The following is a 26,330-nucleotide window of genomic DNA, read 5'->3' on the forward strand; positions in this document are numbered from 1 at the left end:
CTAGATATTCTCAGAGCTTTCTTATCTATAAAATGGGGACCAGTGCACTAGGGGAGAGGACTCTGGTGGCTCAAGCCTATAATTTTAGCTACTAGGGAGGCTAAGATAGGAAGATCGCAGTTCGAAGCCACCCAGAACAGGGATGTCCATGAGACTTATCTCCAATTAACCACCTAAAAAGCCAGAAGTAGAACTGTCATTCAAGTGATAGAGTACTCGCTTGAATGGAAAAGCTAAGGGACAGCACTTGGGCACCAAATTCAAGCCCCAGTACTAGCACCAAAAAAGAATAAAAAGAGCTGGGGATATAGCTCAGTCATTCCCAGGTGAACCCCAGTACAACTAGTAAAAATAAATCTTCCTATGAATAAACAGGGACCACCATGTCCACCGGGTGACCTGCAGAACTTCATACCTTCCTAAAGTGCAAGGATGACTGACCCTCCCCTGGGAGTTCTCTTCCCTCTCTTCCCTTCTCTGTCCCTAAGCCCCCCAGCCAAAGGAACGGTTTGCAAAATGATCTCCCAAGCTTCCTTTCTGGGTGGAACGTGGACCAGCAGCTTTGTCCTGTGGTCAGCACAAGGAAGTCCTGTGCTTGTTTTCTTTTTGGTCAGTCATGGGGCTTGATCTTAGGGCCTGGGTGCTATCTCTGAGCTCTTTTCTGCTCAAGACTAGCTTTCTACCACTTTAAGCTACGGTTCCACTTCTGATTTTCTGGTAGTTAATTAGAGATGAGAGTCTCGTGACTTTCCTGCCCCGGCTGGCTTTGAATCCTCAGCTCTTGACCTTCGGAGTAGCTAGGATTACAGGCATGAGCTCCCAGTGCCCGACCCGTTTTTTATGTTACTCCTCTGGGATCCCTGACCCCAGGATCCCCTGTGACCCTATTCTGACCCTATTCTTTCTGACTCATTAGGCAGCCCCAGGAGGCACAGGTGGTCCCTACCTGTCTTCACACCCCTTACTAGTCAATTGATTTTTTAAAATCTGAATGGGCCCCCGTGTGCCCCAGTAGGAAGCAGACCTAGCTCATGAAGGTGCCTCATCTCCAGGATGAATGGGTGGAGACTATCTGAAAAGGTCCCACTCTGGAAGCTCTCCTTGAGCGTTCCTCCAGAAAGTGTCCCCGAGTCCCTGCAGTAGAGTCCCACGCCTACACAAAGGCCAAAGGCTGTCCTCAGCAGATGCAGCGGCACAAACTGCATCCAAAGTCAGAGTAACACCCAGCTTTATTAGAGGGTCAGAGTCAGGTGCTCAGCCCACAGGCAAAGCAAGTCCTGAGGAGTTTGGGGGTTCCAGGGGACCTGGCATGGCAAAGTCAGTCTAGGGAAGCCCCGCCCGGCCCCAGCAGTGACCTCAGGAGTACTCGCTAGTGAACTTGGCGTGGAAATGGCTCAGCTTCTCCAGCATCAACCGCAGCTTCTCCATGGGGGGCAGAATAGTCATCCTGAAAGGGGCAAGCAGTAAGCCAAGAGGCATGGTGGCTGTGAGCTGACTGTGTGGGCTGTGCCTCACCGGAAGTGATAGGTGCCCTCCCGCTGCCCGAAGCCGCTCCCAGGCACCACGCAGATGCCAGTCTCCTCCAGTAGGCACAGGCAGAAGAACATGTCTGGGGCCAGGCCAAGCTCCTGGGGGTGGGGGGTGCAGAAGGTCAGCCAGAGAGTCTTACTTGCTCTCCCTGCCTCCCACCCGGCCCTGCTTTGACCTGAGCACGTTGCACAGCGCGTGGGGGCAGCTCGATGCGAGGAAAGGAATACATGGCGCCCTGCACCGGGTTGCAGCGGATCCCCGGAGTGGCGTTGATGATCTGCTCTGTGAGCCTGGCCTTGGCTGCCAGCTCATCCAGCACGTCCTTCCTCTCCTGCAGCCACACAAGGGGTGGTCGCAGCCACCCGGGAACGTGGCCTCGCACGGCGCCACCCTGCCCCTCGGCCAGGACCACTCACCGCGTGGAACTGCGCGAAGGAGGGGTCGGAAGGAGCAGGCGGGCTGACCACCATGTCCACCAGAGCCTGACCAGGCACTGGTGGGCAGAGCTGCACCGTCATCAGCTTCTGCATCTGCTGCTGCACCGCAGGGTCCATGTTCACCACCTCCACGTAGCCACCACGAAAGCCACATCTGCCAAGCAGAGCAGGCACTGAGCAGGGGCTAAGGAGAGGCCCACGCCGCCCCCTCCTCCCCGCCCGCCCCCCCCCCCCCCCCCCGGCCACACGCACTCGCCCATGTAGCCCTTAGAGACCGAGTGGAAGGAGGCCAGCTCCTGCTGTGCTGCGAACGGTGGCCCCATCTCCATGAGCACTTTCTTGAAGGAGTGAAACTGCGAGCCCTCGGCATACACGTTGTCCTGGTACACCTGCAGAGGCACTGTTGTCACCTGGGCTGGCTCTGCTGCTGCCCGCCCTGGGCACGCCCCCGTCCTGTACCTCATCAGCCATCAGGAAGAGCCCCTCCTCAAAGGCGAAGCGAATAATGGCCTCGATGCACTCGCGCGTCTGCACCTGCCCTGAGGGATGGGACAGCAGTACTTCTGGTCACTTAGGTGCCCCTCGGGGCGGGGATCAGAGATGGGGCAGGGGGAAGGGGCAGGGGGCGGCGCACCAGTCGGGTTGCCTGGGTTAATGACACAGAGTGCACGTGGGTGGCAGTGGTCGCGAGCCTGGTTCAGAGCGCGCCGTAGCTCAGGGACATCAAGAGCCCAGGCGTGGTCCTCATCCAGGTAGTAGTCCACCTGCACGGCATCCAGCTCAGCCAGCGCGGCTGAGTAGAGTGGGTACTGGGGGATGGGAATGAGCACTCCAGTGCGCCTGCGGCCAGCACCAGACACCAGCAGCTTTAGCACTGTCTGTGAAAAGGAGGAACCGCACGGCATTGACTGGACCAGGGTCTGCACCATCTCCCCCCACCTTGGGCAGCTGCAGCCAGACCAGGCCAGACCAGACCACGGCAAGCTGGGCCTCACATGCCCTTGCCCAGCCTACCACAATGGCATCGCTGGCCCCTGTGGACAGGAAAATGTTGTTGGGGTCTGCAGGGATGCCTCCGTCCCGCCTCTCGATATACAGTGCCACATCCTCTCGGATCATCTGGATACCAGAGCTGATGCTATAGGCTCCTAGACTCCGGGAGGGTAGCGCAAGATTGGGCCTGTGAGGGTAACCCAGCACCTTTTGCAAGCTCTCCTAGGCAACCTTGGGGCCTGAGCCGGACTGACACCGGCACTCACCCATGCTGTGGCCCCCGCATGCCTGTAAGATGCGTTCAGCCCTTCTCTTGGCATCCTCTGGGAAGTCAGGGCTACTCAGGAGATCTGGGTGAACACAGAGGGCCAGGACCTAGGGAAGCAGAGTGCTGAGGTCAGGGTCCGGAGGCGGGGGTGGGGGTGGGGGGACGGGGGACGGGGAGGATGGGGCAGAGGTGGCAGCACAAGCAGTGCACCAGGCTCACCTGGCGCAAGAAGGTTATGGGCTTCTGCCCCATGGCCTGTGCATCCCCAATGTTGACGTGGATGATCTCTGTAAAGGGCTTCTTTATACCCTGGGAAGAGGAGCATGAGGCAATACTGTGCATTACTACCCTCACAGCCCTTAGAGCCCTGCGGCGACAGGGGCTGGGAACCCCACATGGGCTAGGGACAGATCTGGTAGCCCAGGAGCAGCAGGAATGACAGCACAGGGCCCCAGCTCATACCTGACGCAACTCCCGCTCCAGCTCTAGGGCACGCAGCAGTATGGGGCCACGCACGGCATACTCCACCCTCCTTATGCACGGGTTCATGGTGTCCAGCGTCAGCACCTTCTCCTTTAGCCCCTTCCTTGGAGCCTGGCCCTGATCACTTCCTCTCAAAGCCATGGTTCTGCTCAAACCAGGTAGTTACGTATCAGCCAGGAAGGTGCCAGGCTTGAGGTGTAGAGGGGCTCAAGACCACAACCTCTTCACAGCAGCCTGCTGGCCCCACTGAGAGGGAAAGGACTGAGGAACTGGAGCAGCCTGGGCCAGCCCCAACTGCCAGGCACAGCTCTGCCCTGGGGAGCCAAAGGGAGTGGGTGAGGCAGGAGGCGGGGCTTGGGGTGAGGCCCAGTGCCTCCCAGTGTCCCCATGATAGGGGAGCAGGAGACCCACAGTGGGGTAGGAACTGACAGACTGGGTTCCAGGAGATGGGAGAGCTCAGTACTTGGGCCAGTGGCCCTGAGAGGTTATCAGAATGGAAAGAGGTGACCAGGGTGGTCCCCCAAGGTAAGAATGGGAGCCAGGAATCGCTGGAGATTTACCCCAGCAGGGCCCAGCAGAGGCCAAGATTTCTGGTCTATCCTTGCTTGGGCCAGACAACTTCTCTCCTAGGAAACTGAGACAGGCCTTAGGAACAGGCCTCTGGGGGGACACTCCAGGAGGGGAGCAAAGGGTTCAGATTGGGTTCTACCTAGTTGGAAGCTACAGCCTGAAGGATATATAGTTTGGACCTTGGTCCCTGGTCAGCACTACAAGGAGTTGGGTGGAGGGGCAGGGGACTGGAGACAGGGCAGGCTGGCCTTGGACCTTCAGACAACTCACCCTGGGCTGCCCACATGCCTTTTCAACACAGCTCCCCAGAGCTATACTTGGAGCCATACCCCAGGCCAGATATAACCTTAAGATACCTTTCTCTTTCACTCCTGTTTGGTTGAGGGAGCAGGAAGTAAGCTGTGATTGGTCCTCAGAGCCCCGCCTCTGCTGGCACTGCAGGGAGCTAATAAGCCCTAGGGAGGGTTGGCTACCAAGGCCACAGGCTGCATCTACAACTGAGGATCAGGAAGCCAGGCCTCTCAGCTATGGAGCAGGAAACTGGTCAAATCCAAGATGAGCACTGGCCCTTACCACTTGCCTCTTCAGGCTTGGAGAGTGGACAAGTAGAGCCCTGAGTGGGCCTGGAGTACGTGTGGACAGATACACACACACACACACTCACCTTGCACTTCCTGGCACTATTACCTCGGCAGCCTTCCAGCTCACTGACCTGCCTCTCCTGTCCTCAGGCCAGAATGTAGGTTAGTATGGGCCTGGCCCCAGGCAGAGCCAGCCACCGCCCGCTCTCTGGCAGTGGGGTCCAAGTAGCAGCTCTAGTGGCAGGTGGACCTTGGGCAGCCGTGCCGCCCCACTCTAAATTTAACCAGCAACCAGCCCCTGGCCCTCCTCCAGTACTGCCAAGGACACCAGTCCTCCAACTGCCTAGGAAGAAGGGCAGGTCCTAGGGACACGTGGCCGGCCAGGTCAGTGCTCACAGGAGGGCAAGATGGCAACTCATGCCATTGGGCACTGAACAGGTGACCGGCCCTCCAGCTTGAGGCCCCTAAGGGGCCCCTCTCACTCTGACACACTGTGCCCACCCAGCTATGCCTGAGTGGCCACTTGCTTGTCACCTCTACCACCCCAGGCTGAAGCTGGAAGGCAGGCTCTAGGATCAGGGCTACAAGCCAGGAGCTGGGGGCCACGGTGCCTGGGAAGCGCCTGATGATGGCCTGGTTCCTGTTTTGCCTCACTGGCTCTGGCCCAAGTCCTGTGGGAAACACTTGCAGGCTAGGGTCCCTATTCTTCTGTTTGGTTACCTTTAGCCCTTGCCCCTAAAATGTCCTTCTAAAGCACCCTGCTGTCCTCAGGAAAGTAGAGTTACAGAGGAGCCTACAAGAAGTGGCATGCAGCCAGGGAGGGTGTGGATGGAAACTAAGCTTCTTGCCTGTGTCTGAGTTCTCCCACACAGAGGCACAGGCCGCCTCCTGCAAGTCCTAGCGTGCACCTACAGGCTGGGCACTCCTAGGCTTGAGAGGCCCCTGACCCAGATGCACCACCTGCCCCTCCCCAGTGAGACACACAGGAAGGCTCGGTGGCAGACAGCCTTTATCAAGTCACAGGACAAACAGTCTCTACGGTCTTCCTGCTCACAGGCCCATCCCTGAAAGGGGCAGCCAGTGTCCTAGGCAGTGGAAGCCAGAGGAGGCACCATGCTGGCTGTCCCCTCGCCCCCAGGGGGCATACCGGGGTGGGGCTCCGGAGCAGTGGCCGGAGGGTCCCTCAGCCAGGGGGAGGGGGGTCCCTCACATGAGCAGGCAGCATGGCCTCTTCTCCACAGGGGCATCCTCGGAGGGAGCTGTGAGCTTGAGCAGGGGTGGATCCCCCACAGCACTGGAGTCACAATCCGTCTGGGAGCTCTCCGTGTCACGCAGGCCATCCTCTAGGACCTGAGGCCCCTCCGAGGTTGGCCGCTGAAGCTTGGCAGCAGCTCGCTGGCGCTTGAGCTGTGCCAGGGTGTGGTGAGCCTTATCCCGGACAAGGGCATCAGGAGCAGTATTCTCCAGGGGGCTCAGCTGGTAGGAGACGCTCCGGTCTAGCCGCTTGGAGTACAGGTGCCGTCCCGGGGGAAGCCCCACGCGGCCGTTGTGTGTCCTGGCTACCTTAGGGTCCTCCTCCTGTGGGCAGAACCGGGGCCCAATAGGCTATCAGGAGGCGTTGCCTCCCCGGCCCCACCCAGCCTTGGGTTCCAGGTGGGGTGGAGTGGACATGGAGGGGTGGTGGGTCAGCCACCAGCCCATCTGGGAATGCAAGGCCACCAGCCCTACCACCTCCACAGGGCCAGTGCAGACAGACAGAGGATTAGGCACTAGAGCCGACCACAGCCCAGGCGGACTCGCCAAGGCCTCTCCACAGGCCCAGCAGTGCTCACCTCGGGGGGCGGCAGGCGGAGCTCAGTGTCTGTCTGACGGTCCTCATCATCCTCTGGCGACTCCAGACTGGCGGGCGGTGGCTGCTGCCACACGATGGCCTCCTGGGCATGTTCCTTGCGGTACAGGTTTGTGCGCTGGGTCAGGCTCACCCGCCTCACCACTTTCCTGGGTGGGAGGGAGAGAGGAAAGGGCAAGAGGGGTGGCTGCTTCCTGGGAATGCTGCTGGGACTCGCAGGGACAAAGCCTGGGGCGGAGGTGGTCGGGGTCTGCAGCAGGAGGCTCACCCGCGGCTGCCTGCACTGGAGGCGCGCCGGCGCAGCAGGGAACGCTGGCGGCCCTGGGCCCGAAGGAGTGCATCCTGCTTGTGCTTCAGCTCTAGAAGTTTGGCCCTCACCTCCTCGTCCCCACACACATCTGAGGGAAGGTGGGTGGTGGTGTCACAGGAACCCCTCCCCGTATGTCCCTTGGTAGAGGCAGGCCTCACACTCACCAAGAGGTGTCTCATCCAACAGTGATTTTCCATTCAGGTCAGCCCCATGAGCCACAAGCAGCTCCACCAGGTGCACCTACGGGCAGCCAGCAAGAGCTGCTGAGGGCTCAGGCGGAGGCCGGGAGTCACTCCCTGCTTGTTGCCACACACTCACCTGACCCCAGTATGCTGCAGCATGCAGTGGCTGCCATCCATCACGGTCCTTGGCGCTCAGGCTGGCTCCGTGCTCCAGGAGTAGGGTAGCTGCCTCACTGAACCCATTAGCAGCAGCGATGTGCAGCTGCAGAAAGGCCACCCCGCCTCGAATCCTGGCCCCGTAACCCTCTGCAGAAAGCACCCACCCAGGGCCCGATCCCTCCCGTGGCCAGGTCCTCACCAGCGTGGCCCCATTATCCAGGGGGTTATTGAGGTCAGCCCCAGCATGCAGCAGGCTCTGGAGGTCATCCAGCATGTGAAGCTCTGGCACTGCTCGGGCCTCCTCAATGCTGTCTTGGGTGATACCTATGGGGCAGCAGGCTCAGAGAGAGGCTGCTGGGGCCCACCCCCGGCAGCAGGCAGAGTGCACTCACCACAGTTAGCCATGGCCGTCTCGAGGCAGTCCAGCGTCTGCTCATCCTCACACAGGTCATAGGGCATGTTTCCATCGGTATTTACTGCCAGGAGATCTGCGCCCCTGTGGGGCGGACAGACAGGCACTCGTGTCAGGACCTCTCTCCACACACCAGACCACCATGCCGGGAGCACAGCCCTCTCAGCAGGTTCTCCCTCTGCAGAGGCCCTCAGCCTCCACCATCCTAGGGAACTGAGGACAGAATGAGGAGACGGCTCACGCTCCACCTGCTGCCAGGAGAGGTGGCCAGCCATCAGTCCTAGATCCTGTCCTTAATCCAGACAGCCCATCCTGCAGTCTACACTTACCTGGGCCCCAGGCTCAAGGCACCTATCTGTACCTGCCCCCAATACAGTGGATGCCCCTAGGGCAGGAGGCAGGGTCTGAGGACCCCAGGTGTGCCAGAAGAACAGGGCAGGAGCTGTCTGGGGTTTGAAGCCCACCTGATAACCCATGACCAGCTGTCAGCTGGGAGCCCAAAGGGCCTTCCAAACCACCCACCCTTCATCCCCACCCCACTGCTGAGGCACTGGGGTATGACTAACTGCTACCCGCCCATATGATGCTGGCTAAGCTCCTTCCCTCTGATGTACTAGAGAGGCAGGGCTACAGGAAGGCTACTGAAGCCACGGGTTTCCTCCACTCTCCCTTCTCCCAAACTTCACTCCCTCGCCTCCCTTAGCAATTCTACTTTCAACACTAACCAAAATGGCACTTCTCCATATAGACCATGGGTTGGTCATCAGGCCAGAGCTGGAGGTCCAGCCTGCCAGACAGGACCCTGACCACACTGAGGACTCCTCCCCCCGCCAATCCCCGGAGGCCCAGATGGGATCAGCAGGGTAAATGGCAATGTCACAGAAAGACCACCTGAGAAGCTGTATGTGTTGAAACCCTTTCCTGACAGGTGCCAGGCGGGCCCTACCGGGAAATGAGGAGTTCCACAAGATGCAGGTGGCCGCAGGTGGCTGCAGCATGCAGAGGCGTCCAGCACTCACTGTCACGAGCATTAACATCAGCCCCGGCCTCCAGGAGCTGCTGCACCATCTCTTGAAAGTCATCGATGCAGCACTGCAAACAAGCAACCTGAGCACCAGAGCCCTGGCCAATTCCCCACCCCCCACCCTGCACGGGCTGACCTGGTGCAGCGCCGTCAGGCCATCCTCGTTGGCCAGGTCAGGGCTGACCCCACTCCTGAGGAACTGGCGGACTGCAAGAAGGGTGAGGCAAGTGGAGGTGAGGCTGTGACTGGCTTAGGTGACCCGCTGTGCTAAAGCCCAGGCGTCAGGAAAGAACGAGGCACATGGACTCAGGAGGCTCGGGCACCTGTCTGATCCAAGCGATCACACCCATGGCAGCCCAACAAGCCCGCATCACAGCACCTACCCCCTCAGCCCCTGCCAGTAATCCCACAGGTCACTCCCTCCCCACTGATGTTGCAGCCTGGAGCGTAGAAGCAGGCAACTGTCTAAGGAGCCTGTCCAGTCCCAGCACAGGGCCCACTCTCTCCTTCTCTTTCCCAGCTCTACAAGCTGGGAACACACTGCTCTATTCCCACCCTCACTCCCCTAGAGATGTCCTACCTCAGGCCCCAGCTCTTACCAAGGTCACTGAGGTTCCTCTCCTCAGTGTGTAGGACACGCCCTCCTTCCTCCCACAGTTCCCTACAGCCTGACCTACAGCATACCTACAGCACTGTCCTCTACTCCCTCTGCCTCTAAGCCTCTCAGAAGGGCTGCTGGCCAGGCACTGCCCTCTTCCTCACCCTCTGTCCTACAGGGAAGCAGGAAGAACCCTCAAGGGACACCAAGACCCCTCTTCCTCGGGTCCCAGGTCCTTCCTTGCACACAGGGGAGCTACAAGCAAGGGAAATGGAGGAGCAACAGGGCCTGTTGTCAGGTCAGGCCTGTCTTTGGGCTAGGAAGGTTCCAACATGAAGGAAAGAGCCAAAGGCAGTGCCTGGAGCAGCAATGAGCAAAAAGCAACCCATGTGTGTTCTGGGCCTCATCCTGGGCCTGGCCAGCCCTATTCCGCCTCTAGAGGTGAGTATTACCAACCCACATTACCCATGTGAGGATCAGACACACAGGGACGAGGCCTCATACAGGAGGCAATGAGGGCCACCCAGCTAAGCCCAACACTGGTTTCTACAGGACCCTCTGGCCCACCCTGTGGCCTGCTCCGTAAGCCCCACGTACCTCACACTAGGACCTTCGGTGCACAGTCCTGCTACAGGACAGTTGTCTAAGGGTGGGACCTGGGACTTCCCAGTGGCTGGATTCCAGGATCTGCATAGGCCTAGGTCCAATTCTGAGCCCCAACATGAGATGGATCATAAGGATAAGAGTACCCACTATGCACACTCACCTTCTTCCAGATCGTTCCGAGCAGCGGCCTCCAGAAGGACAATACTGGGAGGGAAGAGAACCTGCTTCTGAGGCCCCTGGCCAGCTACCTCCTTCTGTGACTGCTCCCCATGGCCCTTCTTTCCCTGGGCCTCCTTCTCAGCCTGGGCCCACATCTTCACCTGCTGAGCACGTCGCTTCTGGGCGTGCTTTAGCCGCTCTTGGGTGCTCATCCTGCCCACCATGGGCATCTCTGCCAGCAGCTCCAGGTGCTCGGCCATGGTGGGGGATGTCTGCCCACAGGACTTCTTGGGGCACCACAGTGGGGGACTCAGGGGCCAGGCTAGGCCTGAGGGGTGGGGCAGCTGGCTGAACTGGCACCCTTGAGGGCATCCCCTTTCCAAGGCTAGGTGCCCTTTGTCCCTGGCAAGGCTGGGTCAGGAGGGCCTACGCTGTAACCAGGTCCAGGCACAGCTCGGGCAAGGAGGGTGTGGGGGTGGTGCAGCTGTTCCCAGGGGAGCCTGACACCTCAGCTGCTCCAGCCAGCAGTGCTGTGCCCCTGAAGCACCTCTCCTCCTTCTTGGGATCAGGGTGCACAGCCTTTAGGAAGTGGCCCTAAGACCTGGGAGGCTTCAGTCCAGGGTCTGAAGAAAATTACCGAGATAACAAACTTCCAGCTTCCTGGCACTCTGCCAGAGGAAGGGAGGGCAGAGGCAATCAACTGCCGGGCCCCTGACAGCCCCTGGGAGTCTGCTCTCCTCCCATGCCCTCCCCTCCGTATGGTCTTCCAATCAGCACGTTAGGATTAATGAAGTGCGGCCAAAGAAAATGAACATGGGGCCAGTCCTGGCTGCCAGTGTCCAGGGCCGAGAATTCCTAGGTAGCTAGGGAGCAGAGGGGACAACGGAGCTTGCCAACATGTCCTGAAGGGAGCCTCCCCTTCCAGCAGCTGCACACACCTGAGAAGTAAATAAGGAAGCACATCAAAGCCAGTTCATAGGGCAAGGCAGGTGAGCTCGGATGAACTCTGGCTCCTTGCCACCTCAGGGTCTACGTGCGATTTACCCTCTGCCAGCACACCACACACCCAGGAAAGGGCAAAAAGGGCATCTCAGCCCCTTCCCCCATCCAGACTGTGTTGCAGGCTGCACAACAGGACAGAAGAACTAGGACTGGCCATCCTCAGGGAGCTGCCCCAGGACCAGCAAGGCTAGAGAAAGTCTCCTCTCCAGATTCTCCCAGGATGGTCCAAGGACATGGCATACTCTGCCATGTCTTCCGTCTTCACCTGTCCTGACCAGATAGCTCCAGACCTTCTCATCATCTGTTCCTCAGTAAGACGCCAGCCAGTCAGTACTTCAGCCATCCTGGGCCACACTAAAAGCTGGAGTTGTATGGACGCTGGTAGAGGTGGACCCACCTATCATGAAGTAGGCTGGGAAACAATCCAAACCCTACCCAGCACCCAGAAGCCATCACTGGGATGCTCACAGCCAGGGTAGGCTCACAGGTAGGATCATGTTGTATCCACAGGAGACCTAACCAGAGTCCTGTTTTCCATGTAGCTGGGCCAAGCCCGCCTTTGCTCTGACCAGGCACACAGGGATCTCAGCGAACACCAGCTCTGCCATGAAGGGGAGTGCTGGCTAGGCCACATCAGTCCTGTCAGATTGCTCCTGAGACCTGGAGTCACTCTTTGCAGGTTTAATCTGCCTAGACTTGGTGCCCTGTGCACCTGTTTGAGGCTGTTTGGGGTCAGGACATGCAAGGGCCATTAGCTCCTGCCCAAGCACTCTAGATCAAGAGCTTTCCCAGTGGCACTCTCCTTCTGAGCACCTGCTTCATGTTGGCCATGGCTCATGGTTATTGAGGCCAGGGCAGGCAGGAGCCACCCAACACTCTGCTCAAATACCTCATCTTGCTCTCACTCTCTAGGACTCAGGATCCCCACCTAAAACAGGCCAGATGGATCCTCAGACAGCTGCTAGCATCTCCACCAGAGGACGAGATGCCAGACTCCACCGGCATAGTAGAGTCCTGTCTCTTGCTGCCTCCTCTGATCGGACTGGGAAGGTAAGATCCACATCTCTCAGTAATCAGTACCCTTGCAGGAAGATGCCCCTAGTCCACCTGACAAGATCACAGCAGCAGAGTCATATATACTGCACTTGCCTACCTTGGCTACAGGAAGGAAAGATTGTCCTACACAATAGAAAACTCAAGGAGAGCAGACAGTTTTCAATGGGAACATATGTTGGCCTTTGGGTTTTGGTTTTTTCTCCGAGGCATAACAGGGAAAACCATCACTGGGCTGGGAGCTAGCCCAGCTTCACTTCTTCTGAGAAAAAAGGAAGTAGCCAATGGGCCAGGGGCCTCAGGCCCTCTTTCCTGGTGGTTCACTCTGACAGTCCTTCTTCTAAGGACATACCTATGCCCAGCTCCTCTCAGGCTGAACCCTAAGCTTCCAACTCCCCAGGTCTCCCAGAAGCTGGACTCTTGAGAGAACAGGCTAGCCAAAGGCCAACTGCAGAGTATGATGTTCCAGAAAGGCCACCTCCTACCTACTTGGACCTTGGCTGCTGACCCAGCTGAACTTCACTAAGGTGTGGTGCCTGCTCCCTGCCGGCCATGAAGGGGTGACATTGCCCAAAAAGAAATGTACTCTTTACCTGAGTTACGCAACTAACTAACCCATTTGAACATCACTTTTATAGTAACAATTTTAAAAACTGAAAAAAAAAAACTTAGCTGAGCCATTAAGACAGAGTGGCTGGTGCAGCAGAGTCCTACCCAATTTCTACCCCACCACACTCAGGCTAAGAGAAGGGCTGAGCAGGGCAGCTACTGCCCCGGTCCATAAACCTTCCCCAAGCCTTCCTGGAATGTCAAACAGATAATCTGGTTGCTCTATACTGCCTTCAGCTTCAAGGTTGGGTGAGCTATATCAGGATGCAGGATCCACTATGGAGCAGGCTCCTGGAGGGACACTGGCAACTGTCCCACCTCTACCCCTTTTAGCCTATACTGCAAAGAAACATACTGTTTTGTTACTCTTAGACAAAGCTGACCATTGTCAAAGGACAGCACCCATTAACCAGCCCAGGTCCCACAGCTCTAGTGAAAATATATCCAACCCAGCTGACTGTCCAAACCTAATGTTCTCGACATCCCACCGAGGCCCACTGCTAGTCTCCAACTATAGGTCTCTGCTGTCATTCCACACAGGGAAACCAAGGCCATGCCTAAATCCAGAGCTGTCCTGTTAACCATCTACCATAATGCCTCTCATACACACCCCTTAAGGCATGATACAGCAAAAGCCCAGCAATGGGCAGGTGCAAGGGCCATGAGGTAATTTTACTCACACAGAAATAGTAACAAGCGATAGATGGAAGAGTATGCCATCCAAACAAAAGACAGAATAAATAAGGGGCATGGAGGGAAGAAGCTCAGAGAAAAGCCAAGCTAGGACAGGAGACTAGGTGCCCGCTATAGGCCAAACCCTAAATATGCCACCACCACCCCTTTCTGGGAGCTCCCTACTAAAATCCATTGAGCAGATAGGGCAGGCAGCAGGGGCAGCACCACAGACATGAAGAGAGCCTCCTGCCTCCAGCTATCACAGGAAGTCCACACCACAGGGTAGCAGGGCCACAGTTAGGCAGCTGACACAGGAGTCCCTGTGGGCACCAAGTATCCCAGCAATTCTGGAGACTTTGCTGGACCTACTGGAGTTGATTCCTGTAATTAATAACCAGAAGAGTTGATCTTGTTTACAATATCCATCAGTAAAATATGTAAGTCTCAGCCAGGCACTGGTGGCTCATGCCTGTCATCCTAGCTACTCAGGAGGCTGAGATCTGAGGACTGTGGTTCAAAGCCAGCCCATGCTGGAAAGGCCATAACTCTTATCTCTAATAAACTACACAGAAGGGCTGGGGATATGGCCTAGTGGCAAGAGTGCTTGCCTTGTATACATGAGGCCCTGGGTTTGATTCCCCAGCACCACATATACAGAAAAATGGCCAGAAGTGGTGCTGTGGCTGAAGTGGCAGAGTGCTAGCCTTGAGCAAAAAGAAGCCAGGGACAGTGCTCAGGCCCTGAGTCCAAGCCCCAGGACTGGCAAAAAAAAAAAATAAATAGATAAACTACACAGAAAAAAAGCCAAAAGTGGTGCTGTGGCTCAAGTAATACAGCACTAGCCTTGAGTGAAAAAAGCTTAGGGACAGCACCCAGGCCCTGAGTTCAAGCCCCAGGATTGGCAAAAACAAAACAACAACAATCACAACAAAACAAACAAGCAAACAAAAACAAAAGAGGGGCTGGGAATATGACCTAGTGGCAAGAGTGAAGCCCTGGGTTTGATTCCTCAGCATCACATATATAGAAAATGGCCAGAAGTGGCACTGTGGCTCAAGTGGTAGAGTGCTAGTCTTGAGCAAAAAGAAGCCAAGGACAGTGCTCAGGCCCTGAGTCCAGGCCCCAGGACGCACACGCACACGCACGCGCACACACACACACACACACACACACACACACACACACACACACACACACACCCCCCCCCATAAGAAATGATGAAGGTGGAGGCAGGAGAATGTGAGAGGAACTTGTATTGGAGCCTTGTGCATTGTTGAACTTGGACCATGCATGCAAAAGTTACTCTGTTTGGGGGCTGGGGATATAGCCTAGTGGCAAGAGTGCCTGCCTCGGATACACGAGGCCCTAGGTTCGATTCCCCAGCACCACATATATGGAAAACGGCCAGAAGGGGCGCTGTGGCTCAGGTGGCAGAGTGCTAGCCTTGAGCAGGAAGAAGCCAGGGACAGTGCTCAGGCCCTGAGTCCAAGGCCCAGGACTGGCCAAAAAAAAAAAGTTACTCTGTTTGGGGCAGGGCAGATATGAAGTGCCACTGCACAGGTATTCGGTTGGTACTAGGAAGAGGAAAAGCACATAGTAGATTCCAGCCTGGGGGCCAGGGGAGATAATACTAGAAGGCCAAGGCTACATGGGCAGCCACACTATCCCCTGTTCTATTTCCTGATCTCAGACCAAGGAATGATGAAGGTTGTGCCAGAGGCTGAGGGAGATGACAAGGCAGGGCAAGGACACTCCCACAGCAGGGAGTAGACAGCCCAGGGAAATGGTATAAGTCTAGAGTAACAGGGCTGAGGAGCATCATGTAGCCAAATGCCACGAAGACAGACAGAGCAGCCCTGAGGAGCAGGACTGTGTCCAGAGAGGTCCAAAGAGAATATCTAGGCATGTGTGATTAGCAGGAGCATAAACAGAACCTAAAGAGGTCCTGTAGGAAGCTGGGGTGGCAAGTAGGGTCCCTCAGAGCCCGTATAACCATAGGAGGTCTACCTAAACCCAGTGGGGAGGGACTCTGAATATGGAAGTGCTGGCTGTCAAAAGCTACCTGGGAAACAGGGCAAGACCCTCCTCACTCCTCACAGAAAAGCAACTATGACAGCATACATATGGCCCAACATTAGAAAACCACACAGTACAAGAGCAATGGTAGAAGATGTTCTGTAATCCTAGCATAGAGGGAAGCCTTTCTAAACATGACATGAAACCAAAGGAAAAACAACTGACAAATCCAATCACACTTAATTCTCAAACACATTGTAAAGCAAAAATAAAACCTACAATGTTGGAAGATAGGTGACCACCTGAACATTTATAATGACTAAAACTAACGAAATGATCCTCAGTCAATGCAGAAGTAAAGGACTAACAGTTTATGAACAGATGACATAGACCCCAGGGAGATGTCAGGCAGCTATTTACCTCCTCAGAACCTAACTCACAAAAATCCAAAGGAGGGAGCATATTGGACCCTGGGCTGACACAGCACACATGGAGGAGGCTTTGTCCAGTCAGTGCCCTGCCCCTGAGGTAGGAAAGCACAGGTAAGACTGGAGATCTCAGACACCAAGGCTCTCCAAGCCCTGCATAAGGGGTAGCATTTGTAGGAGAAGCCTTCAGAGAACTTGGCTGAGGGGTGGAGCCAAGGCTTCTGACCCAAACTTCTCTCCCCCCCCCCCCCCCCCCCCGCAACCTTCAAATCCTCCTTTGGGCTTCAGCCAACCACAAGCCAGCCCCACACTCTTTCCTGAGCAAGCTGATTCTTCTCTTGTTGCTTCCACCCTGGAGGCCCTCTCTTGGGCCCATGACAGGCACGTGGGGCACAAACCTTTTGTTCCCTCCTTTCCCCAGTAGTCCTATCTGGGATGCCAGTTATTGACTGCAGTGACCAGCCCCAGCCCTTACCATAACTCATAACTCCCTCCTCTCTCTCTCTCTCTCTCCCACACACACAATATCACATATCACTGTGGTGAATTCCTGCTAGTTTAAGAACTCTTATGGATGACCCTTCATGTCCCTACCACCTTTCAGCCTTGACCTCCTCTTGCTAATGACCTCATCTGTCCTACCTACACCCTCCACCTAGTCACCAAAGTAGCTGGCCCCATTCCAACTTCTCAATCTAACTCTGACATCTGTTATTCTTGTGACTATGACCACAACCCCAACATTCCAGCAGCTCCCCACACTGTCCCGTCCTCATCCCATCTACCTCTCAGCTTCAGCTCTGTATTCTCTACTCCCTTCATTAGCAGAGCTAGTAACCAGGCACAACGCTTGGCTCTGCCAGACCAGCCCTGCTGATGGCCTAATGGTGCACAAATTTCAGTCCAGCGTACACAAGATCAAGTCAGGAGAGGCATCATGGCTTCTTCCTTGCAATCCCACAGGTCACACATTCTGCAAGGGGCCAGCTACCAGTGTGCTGAGAACACTCAGCCCGTGGAAAGATCTGCTGGGAGACACTGACTGAGGCCTCCAGCCCTAGAGCCCACAGAGAGCACAGTTCTGGCTGGCAGTGTAACTGCAGCCCTGAGAGAGTCAGAACCAGCCAAGAGCAAGATACGTTCACATCCCTAACTGGTTGACCAGGGGATGGTTGAAGTCCCTTTAAGCCACTACACATAAACTAATCATGCTGCAATATGAATCAGAATAGGCCCTACTTTCACACCCTCCCTATTCTGATGTCGGCCACTCAGCACCAGGACTCCACAGCATTCTCTAGTAAGTTACAGCACAATGCTTGTCTACCCATGTGGGCCTGCAGGCAGCTAATTCCTATTCATCCTCTAGTCTCAGTTGCCCTCCTGACCTTCACTTGAAGCTCAGGATTTCCTGGCATCATGAAATAGAAATCTTCTGTTTCCAAACTATAAAAACAAACTGTCATTTAGCTACATACCAACTGCCTATGATGAGGGAGAACCCCACACAGTTAGACATATGCAACACTCAGAGCTGGAGCTGTAAGACCATACAGGGGATTGCACTCAAAAAAAAAAAAACAAAAAACTTCTGGGGCAGAAAATCTAGAAAGGCTTTTCCTCAGAAATCAGGAGTTTCTGAATCTCTCTCAATTTCCTTTCCTTTGGCTACCTGGCTCTAAAATCTAATAAATTAACTTACAGCCAAGTGTCAGAGGCCTAGCTGCACAAATGAAAGCAGCTAGGAAGCATAAGATATCTGCATTTGAAAAGAGATTCAAAGGGGCTGGGGATATAGCCTAGTGGCAAGAGTGCCTGCCTCGGATACACGAGGCCCTAGGTTCGATTCCCCAGCACCACATATACAGAAAACGGCCAGAAGCGGCGCTGTGGCTCAAGTGGCAGAGTGCTAGCCTTGAGCGGGAAGAAGCCAGGGACAGTGCTCAGGCCCTGAGTCCAAGGCCCAGGACTGGCCAAAAAAAAAAAAAAAAAAAAAAATGAAAAGAGATTCAAAGAGAACTGAAGATAAAAGTCAGCCAGAACTAGGAAAGAAAAGGGAGCAAGGGAAGGAGGGTAACTCTGCAAATGGCAACCTCCTGGGAGCCAGTGCCACAGGCTCCACTGGCCCTGCACTGTATCAACTAGTTCCACAGCTCTACAGAGCCATGACCCTAAGGGTTAGACTTGGAAACAGGTCTGTCAAGTACAACAGTGACAAAATCTGGGCTGGAAACAGGGCTTAGGGGTAGAGTGCTTGGCCTAGCATGCATGAAGCGCTGGGTTCAATTCCTCATTACCACAAAAGCAGAAAAGCCAGAAGTGGCACTGTGGCTCAAGTGACAGAGTGCTAGCCTTGAGCAAAAGGAAGCTTAGGGACAGTGCTCAGGCCCTGAGTTCAAGCCCGAGGATTAGCAAAAAACAAAAAATAAATAGTAAGCTGGCACCAGTGGCTGACTCCTATAATCCAAGCAAACTCAAGAGGCTGAGATCTGAGAATCCTGATTCAATGCCAGCCCAGGCAGGAAAGTCAGTGAACCTCCTAACTCCAATTAGCCACAAAAAACCTGGAAGTAAAACTGTGGCTCAAGTGGTAGAGTGCTAGCCTTGAGCAAAGAAGGCTCAGGAACAGCACCCAGGCCAAAAGTTCAAGCCCCAGGACTAGCAATAAAGAAACAAACAAATAAATAATTGCTAACAAGGCCAACCTAGCTCTTTTTGTTTGTTTGTTTCTGTGAGATTCTGGCGCTTGGACTCTTAAGCATCTTTTGCTCAAGCCTAGCACTTCCACTTCTGGCTTTTTTTCCCCTTTAGTAGTTTATTGGCAATAAGAATCTCAAAGACTTTCCTGCCAGGCCTGACTTTGAACCGCTATCCCCAGATCTCAGCCTCCGGAGTGGCTAGAATTATAGGTATGAGCCACCACTACCTGGCTGTTTTTGTTTTTGTTTTTTTAAGCTCGTACACATAAAAATTATTTTGGGACAGGGTCTTACTAAATTGTTCAGGCTGGCCTCAAACGTACTCTCCTTTTGCTTTAGCCATCTCAGTAACTGGGATTAGAGTAGCTGGATGTGTTGCCATGCCCATTTCTTGGTACTTCTAATTTTTGTCCCCTCCTCAACCTCAGTAACCAGGCTTGGACTCTTGACCTCTCACTATTACAAACTTAAAATCACTGCCAGTGTTCTACCACTTACCCTCTAGTTCTGACTCTTTGCTGGCTAATTAGATATAAAAATCTTCTACAGTCAGGGCGCTGGTGGCTCATGCCTATAATCCTAGCTACTAATGAGCACGGTTCAAAGCCAGCCAGCCCAGGGAGGAAAGGCCGTGAGACTCTTATCTCCAATTAACCGCCAGAAAACCAGAAGTGGCGCTGTGAGTCAAGTGGCAGAGTGCTAGCCTTGAGCAAAAGGAAACCAGGGACAGTGCTCAGGCCCTGAGTTCAAGGCCCAGGACTGGCAAAAAAAAAAACACAAAAACTGGAAAAAAAATACCAATATCATAAATAAAAAAGTGATATGCTAGACACAGGTGGTTCAAGCCTGTAATCCTAGCTACTTAATAGGCTGAGATCGGGGATGGGAATATGGCCTACTGGTAGAGTGCTTGCCTCGTATACACGAAGCCCTGGGTTCGATTCCCTAGCACCACATATACAGAAAACGGCCAGAAGTGGCACTGTGGCTCAAGTAGCAGAGTGCTAGCCTTGAGCAAAAAAAGAAGCCAGGGACAGTGCTCAGGCCCTGAATCCAAGGCCCAGGACTGGCAAAAATAAATACATACATACATACATACATACATACATAAAATAGGCTGAGATCTGGGGATTGAGGTTCAAAGCCAGCCTGAGCCAGAAGTATATGAGGTTCTTATCATCAATAAATCACCAAAACACCAAAAGTAGAGCTGTGGCTCAAGAAGTAGAACATCAGCCTTGAGTTAAAAAAAAAAAAAAAAACCCTAAGGGACAGTGCTCAGGCCCTGAGTTCAAGCCCCAGCACCAGTGTACACAGACCTTCCCCTTATCCCACACCCTTAGAAACCTACAGAAAGGTCCCCAAAAGCACTAGATATATTTAGCAAACATTATGTCAAATCAATTGTATAGATTTGTATTGGCAACAATCAGAAAACTTTAAAGTATATACTCCTCTTTAGATCACCTTTATAATAACAAAAAAATGGGGCGGGTTTGGGAATGTGGCTTGGCAGTAGAGTGCTTGTCTAGCATGCATGAAGCCCTGAGTTCGACTATTCAGTACCACATGAACAGAAAAAGCTGAAAGTGACACTATGGCTCAAGTTGTAGAGTGCTAGACTTGAGCACAGGAGGTTTGGGAATGCACCTTAGTGGCAGAATGCTTGCCTAGCATGCATGAAACCCTAAGGTTCGATTCCTAAGGACCATATACACAGAGAAAGCTGCAAGTGGCGCTGTGGCTCAAGTGGCAGAGTGCTAGCCTTGAGCAAAAGAAGCTCAGAGACAGTGCCCAGGCCCTAAGTTCAATCCCCAGGACTGGCAAAAAAAAAAAAAAAAAAAAAAAAAAAAGCCAGACATAATGGTACAAACCTTCAGAGACACGTCATAAAAGGCAATGCAGCTTCCTGCTTACTCTCCTTGGAACACTTGGAAGCTGGCAGCCATGTTGTGCTATTCAAGCACCTGTTGGGAAGGCAGGTCCACACTGTGAGGAAGCAAGGCCTCCTGCCACACAAGCAGAGCAAGGAGGCATCTTTCAAGAGGATCCTCAATCAGCCTTTCAGCCCTTGCTGATTATTCTAACTGCAACAGTGAGATGAAGCCTGACCACTCAGCTAGGCCATTTTGAATTCATGATCGATAGCATCTGTGAGATTGAAGAAAAAAAAAAAAAGTTTGGTCTAGGGATATAAGTCAATGGTAGAACACTTGCCTATCATATGTAAAAGTCCTAAGTAAGATCTCCAGTACAATGAGGGAAGAGATGTTACTGTATTAAGTCACTTTGGAATGATTTATTATACAGCAGTACCTATTTAATAGAGTTCTAACTGAATGGAGAAACATACCAATATTGTATACCATTAAAATATTGATTCTCAGGGCTGGGAATATGGCCTAGTGGCAAGAGTGCTTGCCTAGTATACATGAAGCCCTGGGTTCAATTCCACAGCACCACATATATAGAAAATGGCCAGAAGTGGCACTATGGCACAAGTGGAAGAGTGCTAGCCTTGAGCAAAAAGAAACCAGGGACAGTGCTCAGGCTCTGAGTCCAAGCTCCAGGACTGGCCAATATATATATATGTGTGTGTGTGTGTGTGTGTGTGTGTGTGTGTGTGTGTGTGTGTGTATATGTATGTATATATATGTATATATGTGTGTATATATATTATACATATAGATACAGATTCTCTCTAAATGGATCTATGACTGCAATTACAATCCTAATCAAAATCACAGTACAGGACTGGGAATATGGCTTAGGAGTAGAGTGCTTGCCTAGCATGCATGAAGCCCTGGGTTCAATTCCCCAGCACCACATAAACGGAAAAGGCCAGAAGTGGCACTATGGCGCAAGTGGTAGAGTGCTAGCCTTGACCAAAAGGAAGCCAGGGACAGTGCTCAGGCCCTGAGTTCAAGTCCCAGGACTGGCAAAAAAAAAATCACAGTACATATTTTGTAGAAATTGACAAGCTACTTATAAAACTTATATAAAATTACATAAAACCATGAGAAGTAAAAATTACTTAGGAATAGGAACTAGGTTTGAGAATTCCCATTGCTCTATTTCAAGACCATCCTAATGCTACAAAAGCCAAATCTATGGGATATTAACATAAGATCAGTGAACAGGACATAGAATTCAGGAATGCATTTACACACATACCATCCACTGATTTTCAATAAAAATTCAGTGGAGAATAGATAGTGCTAAAACAACTGAATATCCACAAGGAATACTCACTTCTACTCCCAGCACAAACACACACACACACACACACACACACACACGTACACTACTCAGAGGGAAAAATCTGATTGACTGAATTTCATCAAAATTAACAAAATCTAACCCAGTCATGGTTTTACAAGTCTATAGTACCTGCAGCAATCAAGAAGCAGAGGCAAAAGGATCCCCAGTTCCAGGACAGCCCAGATTACATAGTGAGACTCTGTCTCCAAAAAATAATAATACTGTCATAATAATTAATAATTTTTAAAAAGCACATAACCTTGCCTCTAAGCCAGGCCACTAACTACTCAGGAGGCAGAGACTTAAGGATGGCAGATTGAAGCAAGCCCCAGGAGAAAAGTCCATGAGAGCTAGGCGCTAGTCATGCCTGTCATCACTGAGGTGGCTGAGATCTGAGGATCACAGTTCAAAGCCAGCCTGGGCAGAAAAGTCCATGAGATCCTTATCTCCAATTAACCACCAGAAAACCGGAAGGGAAGCTGTGAGTCAAGTAAGTGCTAGAGTACTAGCCTTGTGCACAAAAGCTTAGGGACAGCACCCAAGCTGAATTCAAGAAAAAAAAAAAAGTCAAGCAAATGCATGAGGTCCTGAGTTCAAGCCCCACTACTAGCACTGTTGCATGTGTGCATGTGCTCTATCCCTCCCTCCCTCCCCACTAAGCTCTATGGGGCTGGCTCCCACTTGCCTGACCTCTCAGCAGAGAAGCACAAGCCCATTTAAACCTTAAGAGTCACAGGGGGCTGGGGATATGGCCTAGTGGCAAGAGTGCTTGCCTCGTATACATGAGGGCCCTGGGTTCAATTCCCCAGCACCAGATATACAGGAAATGGCCAGAAGTGGCACTGTGGCTCAAGTGGTAGAGTGCTAGCCTTGAGCAAAAAGAAGCCAGGGACAGTGCTCAGACCCTGAGTCCAAGCCCCAGGACTGGCCAAAAAAAAAAAAAAAAAAAAGAGTCACAGGCCCCTCAAACCAGAAATCCCAGACCCCACTGTAAAGCAGTCAGAGCTGCAAGGCTGGTCAAGCTCTAAGGTCTTGTCTATAAACACAATGTGATAGAGAGAACCTTCCCTGTGAGGGTCTGGTGAGGAATCAGAAAAACAATATACAGAGCATTTTGGTGTCTAGTACAGTGGTTGGCAAGCTACAGCCCTCAGTCTGTTCTTATGTGACCCCTGAACAAAAATATAACCTTTAGGGGCTGGGGATATAGCCTAGTGGCAAGAGTGCCTGCCTCGGATACATGAGGCCCTAGGTTCGATTCCCCAGCACCACATATGCAGAAAATGGCCAGAAGCGGCGCTGTGGCTCAAGTGGCAGAGTGCTAGCCTTGAGTGGGAAGAAGCCAGGGACAGTGCTCGGGCCCTGAGTCCAAGGCCCAGGACTGGCCAAAAAAAAATATATATATATATAACCTTTAGGGCTGGCATGTAGCTCATAGCAAAGTACCTACCTAGCAAGTGCAACATGCTGGGTTCAATCTCCAGTACCAAGAAAGAAAAACAATACATACATATACATATATGTATATGTATATGTGTATACACACAGATAAAAACCTTTACATTTTTAAATGCTTGACGAAAATTTCACAATTTTGTACAACACATGAGAATTACGGGAAATTCAAATTTTAGTGGGTTTTTTTTTTTGTCTCTTCTTTTTTGGTACTGGGGCTCGAACCCAGGACATTGCACTTGCTAGGCAAGTGCTTTGCCACTGAGCTACATCCCAGCCCCAAATTTTAGTGTTCACACATGTGTGTGTGCCTGTGCACTGGAACTGAAGCCTGAACTCAGGGCCTAGGCACTGGCCTTAACGTTTTTGCTCAATACTGACATTCTACCATTTGAGCCACACCTCCATTTCCAGCTTTTTGTTGGTTAATTGGAAACAAGAGTCTCATGGACTTTCCCGCTCAGATTTGTTTTGAACTGATATCCTTAGATCTCAGCCTCCTGAGTAGCTAGGATTACAGGCATGAGCCACCAGCACCCAGCAGAGTTCACAAAGTTTTGGTGAAACATAGCTTGCCACTAGTGTATCATCTGTGGCTGCTTTTCCATAAACAGCAGGAAACAGATGTGAAGGAAGACACATAGCTGACAAACCTGAGATATTTATAGAATAGGTTGGCAAGCCCTAGTCTATCATATGCCTATCTAAGGCTATGATCACCCCAGGCCATTCACCTCACAGTGGCTAAAAGTTCCCATGTCACCAGATCACATTTTCGCTCTCTCTCTCTCTCTCTCTCTCTCTCTCTCTCTCTCTCTCTCTCTCTCTCTCTCTCTCTCTCTCTCTCTCTCTCTCTGTCAGTTGTGGGGCTTGAACGCAAGGTCTGGGCACTGTCCCTGAGCTCTTTTGTTCAAGGCTAGCACTCTACCACTTTGAGCCACAGGGCCAATCCCAGTTTTCTGGTAGTTAATTGAAGATAAGAATCTCACAGACTTTCCTGTCTGGGCTGGCTTTGAACTGTGATCCTCAGATCTCAGCCTCCTGAGTAGCTTACAGGAGTGAGTCACCAGCACCTGGCTCAGATCACATCTTAAATGTTACCTCCTCAGCAGTCTTCTGTAATTACTTTGTAACTCTCTTACTACATTTTAATTTTTGACATACCACTTAGTATCCTAAGTATAGCTTAGCCCAGTATGTGCCTCACAGGAAACAGTTAACTGGTGAATGAACAGGTGGTCACTTCAAGTGCAACACAGAACGGGACACAGGATACATCACAGAAAGGCTTTCACTCAGATGAACATGCTTTGGTACCAGGGACAGATCTAGAAGGAAGTTCCGAGAGACTGTGAGGCACATTAGCAGGGGGATGTAGAGCAAGCACTGGAATGGGGCACATTTAGGGTAGAGCAATAACCTGTAGGTTCATACAATCTCTTGGGTTACCTGCAGTAGGGCTCCTAAACTGTACACAATGGAGACATCACAGCAACCAGCTACCAGTACGTACCAGAGATTCAGGAATCTCTCAGATGCAGCCCCAAAGTTGACCCCAAAGATACTGGAGAGCCCTTCTTAGGCATCTGCCAGCCCAGGCAACTCTCTGGTAAGAGAAAAATCCAGGCACACCCTAAGCAGGAGAGGAAGCAGAGACCAGGAAGAGCCAATATCAAGTGGTGTTGGGAGTTAGCACCATGGCCCAGGCCTAAAATCACAGAGAACTCTGGAGGCTGTGGCAGAAGGATCATGAGCTGGTGGCCAGACCAGGAATGAGAGTAAAGGATGGGCTAAAGCCATCACAACACAACCAAAGATAAGAGACAGACTTGGGATAGAGACAAGCAGCTGACCCTTCAGAGCTCTGAACATTGATGTGGCATGATGAAAACATGGAGCCAGTGTCTAGGCAGATCTCATTAGTCCCTTAGGCAACCTAGGTCCACTGTGGAGCTCTCCACACTGGGTAGTATCAGCTCTGTCTCCCTGAAGCAAACCAGGTGGTGTTCCAGAGGACCAGGCCTTCACGAAGGCTAGGCAGCTTCAGGGAAAAGAATCATCCCGGGGAAACACCACCCTGTCAGGGAAAATGACAGAAGGCAAAAATGACCCAGAGGATTTACTTCTGGGCTAGGTCTAAGAAAGGAAGGCACAGAGCTTTGAGGAGAGCTAGATTTGCTCTAGCTCCTCTGAGCTTGAAGTGAGTCCACACACACCTCCCTTCTTTGCACTCGAAGGGAATTAATTCCACCATGTTTTGGGCCCAAACCAGCCCATGAACTTTTCACAGATGGGTCAGCCCTTCTCGCCCGACCCCAATCCATGTGGTGTGCGCGGCCCAGGCGCCTGCCTGCAACCCACACAAACGAGGTCACCTGAATCTCTGAGCCTCCCAGTGTCTCCCCTCGCCCAACTCGAGCCCCGCCACACCCTTCCCTGTGGCCTCCACGTCCGCAGGGGAACATGAAGATCGTAGGCCGGTCTGCCTGACTAACAGGTTGCGAAAAACACAACTTCACTTTCGGGAAACGCGAGAAACGACAACCGGCGGCCTCCCCCGGGCTCTCTCTCCGAGAGGCCTCCCCCGACTCCCAGCGGCGGCCGGCCGCCGAGGCGCACGCCGGGCCGCTCGGCTCCGCGCCGCCGGGACCCCACGATCCGCCGCCCGCCGGCAGGTCGCGCCTCACCTGCAGCACCGCGGGCCGCACCCCAGCTCAAGCCACGCGGCGCGCCGCTCGACCCCGCGCGGCACCCGGCGCCGCGGGGGCGGACCCCGCTCCCGGCCTCACCATGGCAACGCGACACTTCCGACCCGCGCCGCCCGGAGCGGAAGCCGCAAGGCCCCGTGGGAACGGGGGGCGGGGTCTCCGCCGGGGCGGGGCGGGGCCTCCGCCGGGGGCGGCGCCCTCGCGGGGCTGCGGGGAGGGCGGGCCCGGCCGCTCGGGACGCCGCGGCGCAGGGAGTAGTGAGC

At 53.2% G+C, this 26,330-nt stretch overlaps 1 protein-coding gene across 8 annotated transcripts; it reads right to left on the bottom strand.

Annotated features, from left to right (window-relative positions):
- Window positions 1-1,211: 1,211 nt before the first annotated feature.
- Window positions 1,212-26,176, bottom strand: LOC125360551 (alanine aminotransferase 1). 8 transcript variants are annotated; one of them, XM_048358593.1, is made up of 22 exons: window positions 26,047-26,176; window positions 10,163-11,099; window positions 8,935-9,005; window positions 8,721-8,866; window positions 7,755-7,858; window positions 7,562-7,686; window positions 7,340-7,465; window positions 7,186-7,261; window positions 6,980-7,109; window positions 6,695-6,860; window positions 6,073-6,440; window positions 3,691-3,856; window positions 3,448-3,537; window positions 3,227-3,335; window positions 2,982-3,115; window positions 2,602-2,845; window positions 2,427-2,506; window positions 2,220-2,356; window positions 1,947-2,121; window positions 1,706-1,861; window positions 1,516-1,628; window positions 1,212-1,447 (listed from the first exon to the last, which is right to left on the bottom strand). In XM_048358593.1, exons 2-22 carry the CDS (start codon window positions 10,419-10,421, stop codon window positions 1,357-1,359), a joined length of 3,066 nt encoding a protein of 1,021 aa, XP_048214550.1. In that variant the 5' UTR covers window positions 10,422-11,099; window positions 26,047-26,176; the 3' UTR covers window positions 1,212-1,356. The 8 variants fall into 8 exon arrangements, with proteins under 8 accessions (XP_048214550.1, XP_048214551.1, XP_048214555.1 ...); XM_048358594.1 differs by lacking the exon at window positions 26,047-26,176 and having other exon boundaries at window positions 8,935-9,065; window positions 10,163-10,302; XM_048358598.1 differs by lacking the exons at window positions 6,073-6,440; window positions 6,695-6,860; window positions 6,980-7,109; ... (6 more) ...; window positions 10,163-11,099; window positions 26,047-26,176 and adding an exon at window positions 4,994-6,057 and having other exon boundaries at window positions 3,691-3,957.
- Window positions 26,177-26,330: the final 154 nt, after the last annotated feature.

Source organism: Perognathus longimembris, chromosome 12 (genome assembly GCF_023159225.1).
Source record: "Perognathus longimembris pacificus isolate PPM17 chromosome 12, ASM2315922v1, whole genome shotgun sequence".
Classification (NCBI taxonomy): Eukaryota; Metazoa; Chordata; class Mammalia; order Rodentia; family Heteromyidae; genus Perognathus; species Perognathus longimembris.